Genomic DNA, 15,000 nt, shown 5'->3' on the forward strand with positions numbered 1-15,000 from the left:
TCTGTAGTCCAGTAGGACTGGTACTAACACAGCTATCTGTAGTCCAGTAGGACTGGTACTAACACAGCTATCTGTAGTCCAGTAGGACTGGTACTAACACAGCTATCTGTAGTCCAGTACCTATTCTGGGGTCCAGTGGGACTGGTACTAACACAGCTATCTGTAGTCCAGTATCTATCCTGGGGTCCAGTAGGACTGGTACTAACACAGCTATCTGTAGTCCAGTAGGACTGGTACTAACACAGCTATCTGTAGTCCAGTAGGACTGGTACTAACACAGCTATCTGTAGTCCAGTAGGACTGGTACTAACACAGCTATCTGTAGTCCAGTATCTATCCTGGGGTCCAGTAGGACTGGTACTAACACAGCTATCTGTAGTCCAGTAGGACTGGTACTAACACAGCTATCTGTAGTCCAGTAGGACTGGTACTAACACAGCTATCTGTAGTCCAGTAGGACTGGTACTAACACAGCTATCTGTAGTCCAGTATCTATCCTGGGGTCCAGTAGGACTGGTACTAACACAGCTATCTGTAGTCCAGTAGGACTGGTACTAACACAGCTATCTGTAGTCCAGTATCTATCCTGGGGTCCAGTAGGACTGGTACTAACACAGCTATCTGTAGTCCAGTAGGACTGGTACTAACACAGCTATCTGTAGTCCAGTAGGACTGGTACTAACACAGCTATCTGTAGTCCAGTATCTATCCTGGGGTCCAGTAGGACTGGTACTAACACAGCTATCTGTAGTCCAGTAGGACTGGTACTAACACAGCTATCTGTAGTCCAGTATCTATCCTGGGGTCCAGTAGGACTGGTACTAACACAGCTATCTGTAGTCCAGTAGGACTGGTACTAACACAGCTATCTGTAGTCCAGTAGGACTGGTACTAACACAGCTATCTGTAGTCCAGTATCTATCCTGGGGTCCAGTAGGACTGGTACTAACACAGCTATCTGTAGTCCAGTAGGACTGGTACTAACACAGCTATCTGTAGTCCAGTATCTATCCTGGGGTCCAGTAGGACTGGTACTAACACAGCTATCTGTAGTCCAGTAGGACTGGTACTAACACAGCTATCTGTAGTCCAGTATCTATCCTGGGGTCCAGTAGGACTGGTACTAACACAGCTATCTGTAGTCCAGTAGGACTGGTACTAACACAGCTATCTGTAGTCCAGTAGGACTGGTACTAACACAGCTATCTGTAGTCCAGTATCTATCCTGGGGTCCAGTAGGACTGGTACTAACACAGCTATCTGTAGTCCAGTAGGACTGGTACTAACACAGCTATCTGTAGTCCAGTAGGGACTGGTACTAACACAGCTATCTGTAGTCCAGTATCTATCTGTAGTCCAGTAGGACTGGTACTAACACAGCTATCTGTAGTCCAGTAGGACTGGTACTAACACAGCTATCTGTAGTCCAGTAGGACTGGTACTAACACAGCTATCTGTAGTCCAGTAGGACTGGTACTAACACAGCTATCTGTAGTCCAGTATCTATCCTGGGGTCCAGTAGGACTGGTACTAACACAGCTATCTGTAGTCCAGTAGGACTGGTACTAACACAGCTATCTGTAGTCCAGTATCTATCCTGGGGTCCAGTAGGACTGGTACTAACACAGCTATCTGTAGTCCAGTAGGACTGGTACTAACACAGCTATCTGTAGTCCAGTATCTATCCTGGGGTCCAGTAGGACTGGTACTAACACAGCTATCTGTAGTCCAGTAGGACTGGTACTAACACAGCTATCTGTAGTCCAGTATCTATCCTGGGGTCCAGTAGGACTGGTACTAACACAGCTATCTGTAGTCCAGTAGGACTGGTACTAACACAGCTATCTGTAGTCCAGTAGGACTGGTACTAACACAGCTATCTGTAGTCCAGTATCTATCCTGGGGTCCAGTGGGACTGGTACTAACACAGCTATCTGTAGTCCAGTAGGACTGGTACTAACACAGCTATCTGTAGTCCAGTATCTATCCTGGGGTCCAGTAGGACTGGTACTAACACAGCTATCTGTAGTCCAGTAGGACTGGTACTAACACAGCTATCTGTAGTCCAGTAGGACTGGTACTAACACAGCTATCTGTAGTCCAGTAGGACTGGTACTAACACAGCTATCTGTAGTCCAGTAGGACTGGTACTAACACAGCTATCTGTAGTCCAGTATCTATCCTGGGGTCCAGTAGGACTGGTACTAACACAGCTATCTGTAGTCCAGTAGGACTGGTACTAACACAGCTATCTGTAGTCCAGTATCTATCCTGGGGTCCAGTAGGACTGGTACTAACACAGCTATCTGTAGTCCAGTAGGACTGGTACTAACACAGCTATCTGTAGTCCAGTATCTATCCTGGGGTCCAGTAGGACTGGTACTAACACAGCTATCTGTAGTCCAGTAGGACTGGTACTAACACAGCTATCTGTAGTCCAGTAGGACTGGTACTAACACAGCTATCTGTAGTCCAGTATCTATCCTGGGGTACAGTAGGACTGGTACTAACACAGCTATCTGTAGTCCAGTAGGACTGGTACTAACACAGCTATCTGTAGTCCAGTATCTATCCTGGGGTCCAGTAGGACTGGTACTAACACAGCTATCTGTAGTCCAGTAGGACTGGTACTAACACAGCTATCTGTAGTCCAGTAGGACTGGTACTAACACAGCTATCTGTAGTCCAGTATCTATCCTGGGGTACAGTAGGACTGGTACTAACACAGCTATCTGTAGTCCAGTAGGACTGGTACTAACACAGCTATCTGTAGTCCAGTATCTATCCTGGGGTCCAGTAGGACTGGTACTAACACAGCTATCTGTAGTCCAGTAGGACTGGTACTAACACAGCTATCTGTAGTCCAGTAGGACTGGTACTAACACAGCTATCTGTAGTCCAGTAGGACTGGTACTAACACAGCTATCTGTAGTCCAGTAGGACTGGTACTAACACAGCTATCTGTAGTCCAGTATCTATCCTGGGGTCCAGTAGGACTGGTACTAACACAGCTATCTGTAGTCCAGTAGGACTGGTACTAACACAGCTATCTGTAGTCCAGTATCTATCCTGGGGTCCAGTAGGACTGGTACTAACACAGCTATCTGTAGTCCAGTAGGACTGGTACTAACACAGCTATCTGTAGTCCAGTAGGACTGGTACTAACACAGCTATCTGTAGTCCAGTAGGACTGGTACTAACACAGCTATCTGTAGTCCAGTATCTATCCTGGGGTCCAGTAGGACTGGTACTAACACAGCTATCTGTAGTCCAGTAGGACTGGTACTAACACAGCTATCTGTAGTCCAGTAGGACTGGTACTAACACAGCTATCTGTAGTCCAGTAGGACTGGTACTAACACAGCTATCTGTAGTCCAGTAAGACTGGTACTAACACAGCTATCTGTAGTCCAGTAAGACTGGTACTAACACAGCTATCTGTAGTCCAGTAGGACTGGTACTAACACAGCTATCTGTAGTCCAGTCTCTATCCTGGGGTCCAGTAGGACTGGTACTAACACAGCTATCTGTAGTCCAGTAGGACTGGTACTAACACAGCTATCTGTAGTCCAGTATCTATCCTGGGGTCCAGTAGGACTGGTACTAACACAGCTATCTGTAGTCCAGTAGGACTGGTACTAACACAGCTATCTGTAGTCCAGTATCTATCCTGGGGTCCAGTAGGACTGGTACTAACACAGCTATCTGTAGTCCAGTAGGACTGGTACTAACACAGCTATCTGTAGTCCAGTATCTATCCTGGGGTCCAGTAGGACTGGTACTAACACAGCTATCTGTAGTCCAGTAGGACTGGTACTAACACAGCTATCTGTAGTCCAGTATCTATCCTGGGGTCCAGTAGGACTGGTACTAACACAGCTATCTGTAGTCCAGTAGGACTGGTACTAACACAGCTATCTGTAGTCCAGTAGGACTGGTACTAACACAGCTATCTGTAGTCCAGTATCTATCCTGGGGTCCAGTAGGACTGGTACTAACACAGCTATCTGTAGTCCAGTAGGACTGGTACTAACACAGCTATCTGTAGTCCAGTAGGACTGGTACTAACACAGCTATCTGTAGTCCAGTATCTATCCTGGGGTCCAGTAGGACTGGTACTAACACAGCTATCTGTAGTCCAGTAGGACTGGTACTAACACAGCTATCTGCAGTCCAGTATCTATCCTGGGGTCCAGTAGGACTGGTACTAACACAGCTATCTGTAGTCCAGTAGGACTGGTACTAACACAGCTATCTGTAGTCCAGTAGGACTGGTACTAACACAGCTATCTGTAGTCCAGTAGGACTGGTACTAACACAGCTATCTGTAGTCCAGTATCTATCCTGGGGTCCAGTAGGACTGGTACTAACACAGCTATCTGTAGTCCAGTAGGACTGGTACTAACACAGCTATCTGTAGTCCAGTATCTATCCTGGGGTCCAGTAGGACTGGTACTAACACAGCTATCTGTAGTCCAGTAGGACTGGTACTAACACAGCTATCTGTAGTCCAGTATCTATCCTGGGGTCCAGTAGGACTGGTACTAACACAGCTATCTGTAGTCCAGTAGGACTGGTACTAACACAGCTATCTGTAGTCCAGTATCTATTCTGGGGTCCAGTAGGACTGGTACTAACACAGCTATCTGTAGTCCAGTAGGACTGGTACTAACACAGCTATCTGTAGTCCAGTAGGACTGGTACTAACACAGCTATCTGTAGTCCAGTAGGACTGGTACTAACACAGCTATCTGTAGTCCAGTAGGACTGGTACTAACACAGCTATCTGTAGTCCAGTAGGACTGGTACTAACACAGCTATCTGTAGTCCAGTAGGACTGGTACTAACACAGCTATCTGTAGTCCAGTAGGACTGGTACTAACACAGCTATCTGTAGTCCAGTAGGACTGGTACTAACACAGCTATCTGTAGTCCAGTAGGACTGGTACTAACACAGCTATCTGTAGTCCAGTAGGACTGGTACTAACACAGCTATCTGTAGTCCAGTATCTATCTTGGGGTCCAGTAGGACTGGTACTAACACAGCTATCTGTAGTCCAGTAGGACTGGTACTAACACAGCTATCTGTAGTCCAGTATCTATCCTGGGGTCCAGTAGGACTGGTACTAACACAGCTATCTGTAGTCCAGTATCTATCCTGGGGTCCAGTAGGACTGGTACTAACACAGCTATCTGTAGTCCAGTAGGACTGGTACTAACACAGCTATCTGTAGTCCAGTATCTATCCTGGGGTCCAGTAGGACTGGTACTAACACAGCTATCTGTAGTCCAGTAGGACTGGTACTAACACAGCTATCTGTAGTCCAGTAGGACTGGTACTAACACAGCTATCTGTAGTCCAGTAGGACTGGTACTAACACAGCTATCTGTAGTCCAGTATCTATCCTGGGGTCCAGTAGGACTGGTACTAACACAGCTATCTGTAGTCCAGTAGGACTGGTACTAACACAGCTATCTGTAGTCCAGTAGGACTGGTACTAACACAGCTATCTGTAGTCCAGTATCTATCCTGGGGTCCAGTAGGACTGGTACTAACACAGCTATCTGTAGTCCAGTAGGACTGGTACTAACACAGCTATCTGTAGTCCAGTATCTATCCTGGGGTCCAGTAGGACTGGTACTAACACAGCTATCTGTAGTCCAGTAGGACTGGTACTAACACAGCTATCTGTAGTCCAGTAGGACTGGTACTAACACAGCTATCTGTAGTCCAGTATCTATCCTGGGGTCCAGTAGGACTGGTACTAACACAGCTATCTGTAGTCCAGTAGGACTGGTACTAACACAGCTATCTGTAGTCCAGTATCTATCCTGGGGTCCAGTAGGACTGGTACTAACACAGCTATCTGTAGTCCAGTAGGACTGGTACTAACACAGCTATCTGTAGTCCAGTAGGACTGGTACTATCACAGCTATCTGTAGTCCAGTAGGACTGGTACTAACACAGCTATCTGTAGTCCAGTAGGACTGGTACTAACACAGCTATCTGTAGTCCAGTAGGACTGGTACTAACACAGCTATCTGTAGTCCAGTATCTATCCTGGGGTCCAGTAGGACTGGTACTAACACAGCTATCTGTAGTCCAGTAGGACTGGTACTAACACAGCTATCTGTAGTCCAGTATCTATCCTGGGGTCCAGTAGGACTGGTACTAACACAGCTATCTGTAGTCCAGTAGGACTGGTACTAACACAGCTATCTGTAGTCCAGTATCTATCCTGGGGTCCAGTAGGACTGGTACTAACACAGCTATCTGTAGTCCAGTAGGACTGGTACTAACACAGCTATCTGTAGTCCAGTAGGACTGGTACTAACACAGCTATCTGTAGTCCAGTAGGACTGGTACTAACACAGCTATCTGTAGTCCAGTAGGACTGGTACTAACACAGCTATCTGTAGTCCAGTAGGACTGGTACTAACACAGCTATCTGTAGTCCAGTATCTATCCTGGGGTCCAGTAGGACTGGTACTAACACAGCTATCTGTAGTCCAGTGGGACTGGTACTAACACAGCTATCTGTAGTCCAGTATCTATCCTGGGGTCCAGTAGGACTGGTACTAACACAGCTATCTGTAGTCCAGTAGGACTGGTACTAACACAGCTATCTGTAGTCCAGTAGGACTGGTACTAACACAGCTATCTGTAGTCCAGTAGGACTGGTACTAACACAGCTATCTGTAGTCCAGTAGGACTGGTACTAACACAGCTATCTGTAGTCCAGTAGGACTGGTACTAACACAGCTATCTGTAGTCCAGTATCTATCCTGGGGTCCAGTAGGACTGGTACTAACACAGCTATCTGTAGTCCAGTAGGACTGGTACTAACACAGCTATCTGTAGTCCAGTAGGACTGGTACTAACACAGCTATCTGTAGTCCAGTATCTATCCTGGGGTCCAGTAGGACTGGTACTAACACAGCTATCTGTAGTCCAGTAGGACTGGTACTAACACAGCTATCTGTAGTCCAGTATCTATCCTGGGGTCCAGTAGGACTGGTACTAACACAGCTATCTGTAGTCCAGTAGGACTGGTACTAACACAGCTATCTGTAGTCCAGTAGGACTGGTACTATCACAGCTATCTGTAGTCCAGTAGGACTGGTACTAACACAGCTATCTGTAGTCCAGTAGGACTGGTACTAACACAGCTATCTGTAGTCCAGTAGGACTGGTACTAACACAGCTATCTGTAGTCCAGTATCTATCCTGGGGTCCAGTAGGACTGGTACTAACACAGCTATCTGTAGTCCAGTAGGACTGGTACTAACACAGCTATCTGTAGTCCAGTATCTATCCTGGGGTCCAGTAGGACTGGTACTAACACAGCTATCTGTAGTCCAGTAGGACTGGTACTAACACAGCTATCTGTAGTCCAGTATCTATCCTGGGGTCCAGTAGGACTGGTACTAACACAGCTATCTGTAGTCCAGTAGGACTGGTACTAACACAGCTATCTGTAGTCCAGTATCTATCCTGGGGTCCAGTAGGACTGGTACTAACACAGCTATCTGTAGTCCAGTAGGACTGGTACTAACACAGCTATCTGTAGTCCAGTAGGACTGGTACTAACACAGCTATCTGTAGTCCAGTAGGACTGGTACTAACACAGCTATCTGTAGTCCAGTAGGACTGGTACTAACACAGCTATCTGTAGTCCAGTATCTATCCTGGGGTCCAGTAGGACTGGTACTAACACAGCTATCTGTAGTCCAGTGGGACTGGTACTAACACAGCTATCTGTAGTCCAGTATCTATCCTGGGGTCCAGTAGGACTGGTACTAACACAGCTATCTGTAGTCCAGTAGGACTGGTACTAACACAGCTATCTGTAGTCCAGTAGGACTGGTACTAACACAGCTATCTGTAGTCCAGTAGGACTGGTACTAACACAGCTATCTGTAGTCCAGTAGGACTGGTACTAACACAGCTATCTGTAGTCCAGTAGGACTGGTACTAACACAGCTATCTGTAGTCCAGTAGGACTGGTACTAACACAGCTATCTGTAGTCCAGTAGGACTGGTACTAACACAGCTATCTGTAGTCCAGTAGGACTGGTACTAACACAGCTATCTGTAGTCCAGTAGGACTGGTACTAACACAGCTATCTGTAGTCCAGTATCTATCCTGGGGTCCAGTAGGACTGGTACTAACACAGCTATCTGTAGTCCAGTAGGACTGGTACTAACACAGCTATCTGTAGTCCAGTATCTATCCTGGGGTCCAGTAGGACTGGTACTAACACAGCTATCTGTAGTCCAGTAGGACTGGTACTAACACAGCTATCTGTAGTCCAGTAGGACTGGTACTAACACAGCTATCTGTAGTCCAGTACCTATTCTGGGGTCCAGTGGGACTCGTCCTAGCAGAGTAAGGTTCATCTCTTCACACATCCTCTCTGCTCCTCCCGTGGTGGGGGGGAAAATCTGGGACGTGTTCTTTAGGGGAGAGAGAGAGAGAGAAGGGAGGAGGGAAAGAGAGAGAGAGGGGAGGGAAAGAGAGAGAGAGGGGAGGGAAAGAGAGAGAGAGGGAAAGAGAGAGGGAAGGGGGGAAAGTGAGAGAGAGGGAAGGAGGGAAAGAGAGAGAGAGGGGGAAGGAGGGAAAGAGAGAGAGAGGGGGAGGAGGGAATGAGAGAGAGGAGGGAGGAGGGAAAGCGAGAGAGAGAGGGGGGAGGAGGGAAAGCGAGAGAGAGAGGGGGAAGGAGGGAAAGAGAGAGAGAGGGGGGAGGAGGGAAAGAGAGAGAGAGGGGGGAGGAGGGAATGAGAGAGAGGAGGGAGGAGGGAAAGAGAGATGGGGGAGAAAGACGAGGGAGAGAGAGGGTTACACATCATGCCAATGAATTATGTCTGTCTTTATGAGAGAAAGTTACACATTGTGTGTGACGTGTATATATATGTATATATATATATATAAATAACTCTCACCTTGCATTTGGGACAGACAAACCCACTCATGTTCTCCACCACTCCTATGATGGGCAGCTGGACCTTCTGACAGAACCTGATTTCCTTCCTAACGTCCTGAAGAGATACCTCCTGGAGGGGGAGAGGGGGGAGGAGGGGGAGAGAGAGAGGGAGGAGAGGGAGGAGGGGGGAGAGAGAGGGAGGGAGGAGGGAGAGGGAGAGACATGGAGGGGTGAGAGAGAGGGAGGGGGGAGGAGAGAGAGGGAGGGGGAGAGACATGAGGGGGGAGAGAGATGGAGGGGTGAGAGAGATGGAGGGGTGAGAGAGAGGGAGGGAGGAGGGGTCAGAGACATGGAGGGGTGAGAGAGAGGGAGGGGGGGAGAGAGAGGAGGAGGGGGGAGAGACATGAGGGGGGAGAGAGATGGAGGGGTGAGAGAGAGGGAGGGAGGAGGGGTCAGAGACATGGAGGGGTGAGAGAGAGGGAGGGAGGAGTCATAACCCCACCCATCTAACCAGACAGGCTAAAGTCCTGGTTAAACTACCCTGTCATAACCACCACCCATCTAACCAGACAGGCTAAAGTCCTGGTTAAACTACCCTGTCATAACCACCACCCATCTAACCAGACAGGCTAAAGTCCTGGTTAAACTACCCTGTCATAACCACCACCCATCTAACCAGACAGGCTAAAGTCCTGGTTAAACTACCCTGTCATAACCACCACCCATCTAACCAGACAGGCTAAAGTCCTGGTTAAACTACCCTGTCATAACCCCACCCATCTAACCAGACAGGCTAAAGTCCTGGTTAAACTACCCTGTCATAACCACCACCCATCTAACCAGACAGGCTAAAGTCCTGGTTAAACTACCCTGTCATAACCACCACCCATCTAACCAGACAGGTTAAAGTCCTGGTTAAACTACCCTGTCATAACCCCACCCATCTAACCAGACAGGCTAAAGTCCTGGTTAAACTACCCTGTCATAACCACCACCCATCTAACCAGACAGGCTAAAGTCCTGGTTAAACTACCCTGTCATAACCACCACCCATCTAACCAGACAGGCTAAAGTCCTGGTTAAACTACCCTGTCATAACCACCACCCATCTAACCAGACAGGCTAAAGTCCTGGTTAAACTACCCTGTCATAACCACCACCCATCTAACCAGACAGGCTAAAGTCCTGGTTAAACTACCCTGTCGTAACCCCACCCATCTAACCAGACAGTCTAAAGTCCTGGTTAAACTACCCTGTCATAACCACCACCCATCTAACCAGACAGGCTAAAGTCCTGGTTAAACTACCCTGTCATAACCACCACCCATCTAACCAGACAGGCTAAAGTCCTGGTTAAACTACCCTGTCATAACCACCACCCATCTAACCAGACAGGCTAAAGTCCTGGTTAAACTACCCTGTCATAACCACCACCCATCTAACCAGACAGGCTAAAGTCCTGGTTAAACTACCCTGTCATAACCACCACCCATCTAACCAGACAGTCCTGGTTAAACTACCCTGTCATAACCACCACCCATCTAACCAGACAGTCCTGGTTAAACTACCCTGTCATAACCACCACCCATCTAACCAGACAGGCTAAAGTCCTGGTTAAACTACCCTGTCATAACCACCACCCATCTAACCAGACAGGCTAAAGTCCTGGTTAAACTACCCTGTCATAACCACCACCCATCTAACCAGACAGGTTAAAGTCCTGGTTAAACTACCCTGTCATAACCACCACCCATCTAACCAGACAGGCTAAAGTCCTGGTTAAACTACCCTGTCATAACCACCACCCATCTAACCAGACAGGCTAAAGTCCTGGTTAAACTACCCTGTCATAACCACCACCCATCTAACCAGACAGTCCTGGTTAAACTACCCTGTCATAACCACCACCCATCTAACCAGACAGTCCTGGTTAAACTACCCTGTCATAACCACCACCCATCTAACCAGACAGGCTAAAGTCCTGGTTAAACTACCCTGTCATAACCACCACCCATCTAACCAGACAGGTTAAAGTCCTGGTTAAACTACCCTGTCATAACCACCACCCATCTAACCAGACAGGCTAAAGTCCTGGTTAAACTACCCTGTCATAACCACCACCCATCTAACCAGACAGGCTAAAGTCCTGGTTAAACTACCCTGTCATAACCACCACCCATCTAACCAGACAGGCTAAAGTCCTGGTTAAACTACCCTGTCATAACCACCACCCATCTAACCAGACAGTCCTGGTTAAACTACCCTGTCATAACCACCACCCATCTAACCAGACAGTCCTGGTTAAACTACCCTGTCATAACCACCACCCATCTAACCAGACAGGCTAAAGTCCTGGTTAAACTACCCTGTCATAACCACCACCCATCTAACCAGACAGGCTAAAGTCCTGGTTAAACTACCCTGTCATAACCACCACCCATCTAACCAGACAGTCCTGGTTAAACTACCCTGTCATAACCACCACCCATCTAACCAGACAGGCTAAAGTCCTGGTTAAACTACCCTGTCATAACCACCACCCATCTAACCAGACAGGCTAAAGTCCTGGTTAAACTACCCTGTCATAACCACCACCCATCTAACCAGACAGGCTAAAGTCCTGGTTAAACTACCCTGTCATAACCACCACCCATCTAACCAGACAGGCTAAAGTCCTGGTTAAACTACCCTGTCATAACCACCACCCATCTAACCAGACAGGCTAAAGTCCTGGTTAAACTACCCTGTCATAACCCCCACCCATCTAACCAGACAGGCTAAAGTCCTGGTTAAACTACCCTGTCATAACCACCACCCATCTAACCAGACAGGCTAAAGTCCTGGTTAAACTACCCTGTCATAACCACCACCCATCTAACCAGACAGGCTAAAGTCCTGGTTAAACTACCCTGTCATAACCACCACCCATCTAACCAGACAGGCTAAAGACCTGGTTAAACTACCCTGTCATAACCACCACCCATCTAACCAGACAGGCTAAAGTCCTGGTTAAACTACCCTGTCATAACCACCACCCATCTAACCAGACAGGCTAAAGTCCTGGTTAAACTACCCTGTCATAACCACCACCCATCTAACCAGACAGGTTAAAGTCCTGGTTAAACTACCCTGTCATAACCACCACCCATCTAACCAGACAGGCTAAAGTCCTGGTTAAACTACCCTGTCATAACCACCACCCATCTAACCAGACAGTTAGTAATTTATAATTTATTGATCTGACCCCCAGCCAGACAGACAGTCATTTATTGATCTGACCACCAGCCAGACAGTAATTTATTGATCTGACCACCAGCCAGACAGTAATTTATTGATCTGACCACCAGCCAGCCAGACAGTAATTTATTGATCTGACCCCCAGCCAGACAGTCAGTAATTTATTGATCTGACCACCAGCCAGACAGTAATTTATTGATCTGACCACCAGCCAGACAGTAATTTATTGATCTGACCACCAGCCAGACAGTAATTTATTGATCTGACCACCAGCCAGACAGTAATTTATTGATCTGACCACCAGCCAGACAGTAATTTATTGATCTGACCACCAGCCAGACAGTAATTTATTGATCTGACCACCAGCCAGACAGTAATTTATTGATCTGACCACCAGCCAGACAGTAATTTATTGATCTGACCACCAGCCAGACAGTAATTTATTGATCTGACCACCAGCCAGACAGTAATTTATTGATCTGACCACCAGCCAGACACGTAATTTATTGATCTGACCACCAGCCAGACAGTAATTTATTGATCTGACCACCAGCCAGACAGTCAGTAATTTATTGATCTGACCCCCAGCCAGACAGTAATTTATTGATCAGACCACCAGCCAGACAGTAATTTATTGATCAGACCACCAGCCAGACAGTAATTTATTGATCTGACCACCAGCCAGACAGTAATTTATTGATCTGACCACCAGCCAGACAGTCATTTATTGATCTGACCACCAGCCAGACAGTCATTTATTGATCTGACCACCAGCCAGACAGTCATTTATTGATCTGACCACCAGCCAGACAGTCATTTATTGATCTGACCACCAGCCAGACAGTCATTTATTGATCTGACCACCAGCCAGTCAGTAATTTATTGATCTGAACACCAGCCAGACAGTCATTTATTGATCTGACCACCAGCCAGTCAGTCATTTATTGATCTGACCACCAGCCAGACAGTAATTTATTGATCTGACCACCAGCCAGACAGTAATTTATTGATCTGACCACCAGCCAGACAGTCAGTAATTTATTGATCTGACCACCAGCCAGACAGTAATTTATTGATCTGACCACCAGCCAGCCAGTAATTTATTGATCTGACCACCAGCCAGCCAGACAGTAATTTATTGATCTGACCCCCAGCCAGACAGTCAGTAATTTATTGATCTGACCACCAGCCAGACAGTAATTTATTGATCAGACCACCAGCCAGACAGTAATTTATTGATCAGACCACCAGCCAGACAGTCATTTATTGATCAGACCACCAGCCAGACAGTCATTTATTGATCTGACCACCAGCCAGACAGTCATTTATTGATCTGACCACCAGCCAGACAGTCATTTATTGATCTGACCACCAGCCAGACAGTCATTTATTGATCTGACCACCAGCCAGACAGTCATTTATTGATCTGACCACCAGCCAGACAGTCATTTATTGATCTGACCACCAGCCAGTCAGTAATTTATTGATCTGACCACCAGCCAGACAGTCATTTATTGATCTGACCACCAGCCAGTCAGTAATTTATTGATCTGACCACCAGCCAGACAGTAATTTATTGATCTGACCACCAGCCAGACAGTAATTTATTGATCTGACCCCCAGCCAGACAGTAATTTATTGATCTGACCCCCAGCCAGACAGTCAGTAATTTATTGATCTGACCACCAGCCAGACAGTAATTTATTGATCAGACCACCAGCCAGACAGTAATTTATTGATCAGACCACCAGCCAGACAGTCATTTATTGATCTGACCACCAGCCAGTCAGTCATTTATTGATCTGACCACCAGCCAGTCAGTCATTTATTGATCTGACCACCAGCCATAACCCGAGACCAAAGGTCAAAACACATATCCGTTATATATAAACTACCTGGTTGCCGTAGCTACAACAGAAACATGCTGTCGCTACCTGATTGCCGTAGCGAGTCGTAGTCGCCGTAGTTACCTGCGGGGTGGTGATGATGACGGCCCCGTCGATGTGGGCGGAGCTAAGGTACTGGACGATGGACAGGTGCTCGTCAGAGGTGCCAGGGGGCGTGTCCACGATGAGGTAATCCAGTTCCCCCCAATCGACATCACGCAGGAACTGTTTGATCATCCCTGACAGGAAGTACAGCACCACCACAGCCAATCAGAGCACAGCCTCACAGACAATAACCAATGAAAGTCCACATCATATCATCATCATTCACACTTGATTTATATTTTTTATAATAATAATAGCCTTTAATTTAATCTATTAATTTAATTTATTCATTTAATTTTTATTTATCCAGGAAGTCCCCTGGAGGTCAGACAGCGGCTGTTGACACTGTCAGGTGTCAGCCAGCCACACACACACACACACACACACACACACACACACACACACACACACACACACACACACACACACACACACACACACACACACACACACACACACACACACACACACACACACACACACACACACACACACACACCGTTCTTCTTGGGTCCTCTCCAGATAACAGCATCATCAGGACTGCTGAGTAGGAAGCCAATAGACATGACCGCGAGGTTATCCTCTACGTACTGGAACACACACACACACACAGGTTATCCTCTACGTACTGGAACACACACACACACACACACAGGTTATCCTCTACGTACTGGAACACACACACAGGATATCCTCTACGTACTGGAACACACACACAGGTTATCCTCTACGTACTGGAACACACACACACACAGGTTATCCTCTACGTACTGGAACACACACACACACACACACACACAGGTTATCCTCTACGTACTGGAACACACACACACACACACACAGGTTA

At 47.1% G+C, this 15,000-nt stretch overlaps 1 protein-coding gene across 1 annotated transcript in view; it reads right to left on the reverse strand.

Moving 5' to 3' along the window:
* Positions 1-15,000, reverse strand: part of nubp1 (nucleotide binding protein 1 (MinD homolog, E. coli)) — a 92,611-nt gene that overhangs the window by 8,703 nt on the left and 68,908 nt on the right. The window contains exons 6-9 of the mRNA XM_071390987.1: positions 14,653-14,743; positions 14,133-14,287; positions 8,945-9,055; positions 8,356-8,458 (exon numbers count right to left, since the gene is read on the reverse strand). Of these exons, the coding sequence (XP_071247088.1) occupies positions 8,356-8,458; positions 8,945-9,055; positions 14,133-14,287; positions 14,653-14,743 (460 nt within the window). The remainder of the gene's footprint in view (positions 1-8,355; positions 8,459-8,944; positions 9,056-14,132; positions 14,288-14,652; positions 14,744-15,000) is intronic.

The sequence above is a fragment of the Salvelinus alpinus genome, chromosome 1 (genome assembly GCF_045679555.1).
Source record: "Salvelinus alpinus chromosome 1, SLU_Salpinus.1, whole genome shotgun sequence".
In the NCBI taxonomy this organism is placed as follows: Eukaryota; Metazoa; Chordata; class Actinopteri; order Salmoniformes; family Salmonidae; genus Salvelinus; species Salvelinus alpinus.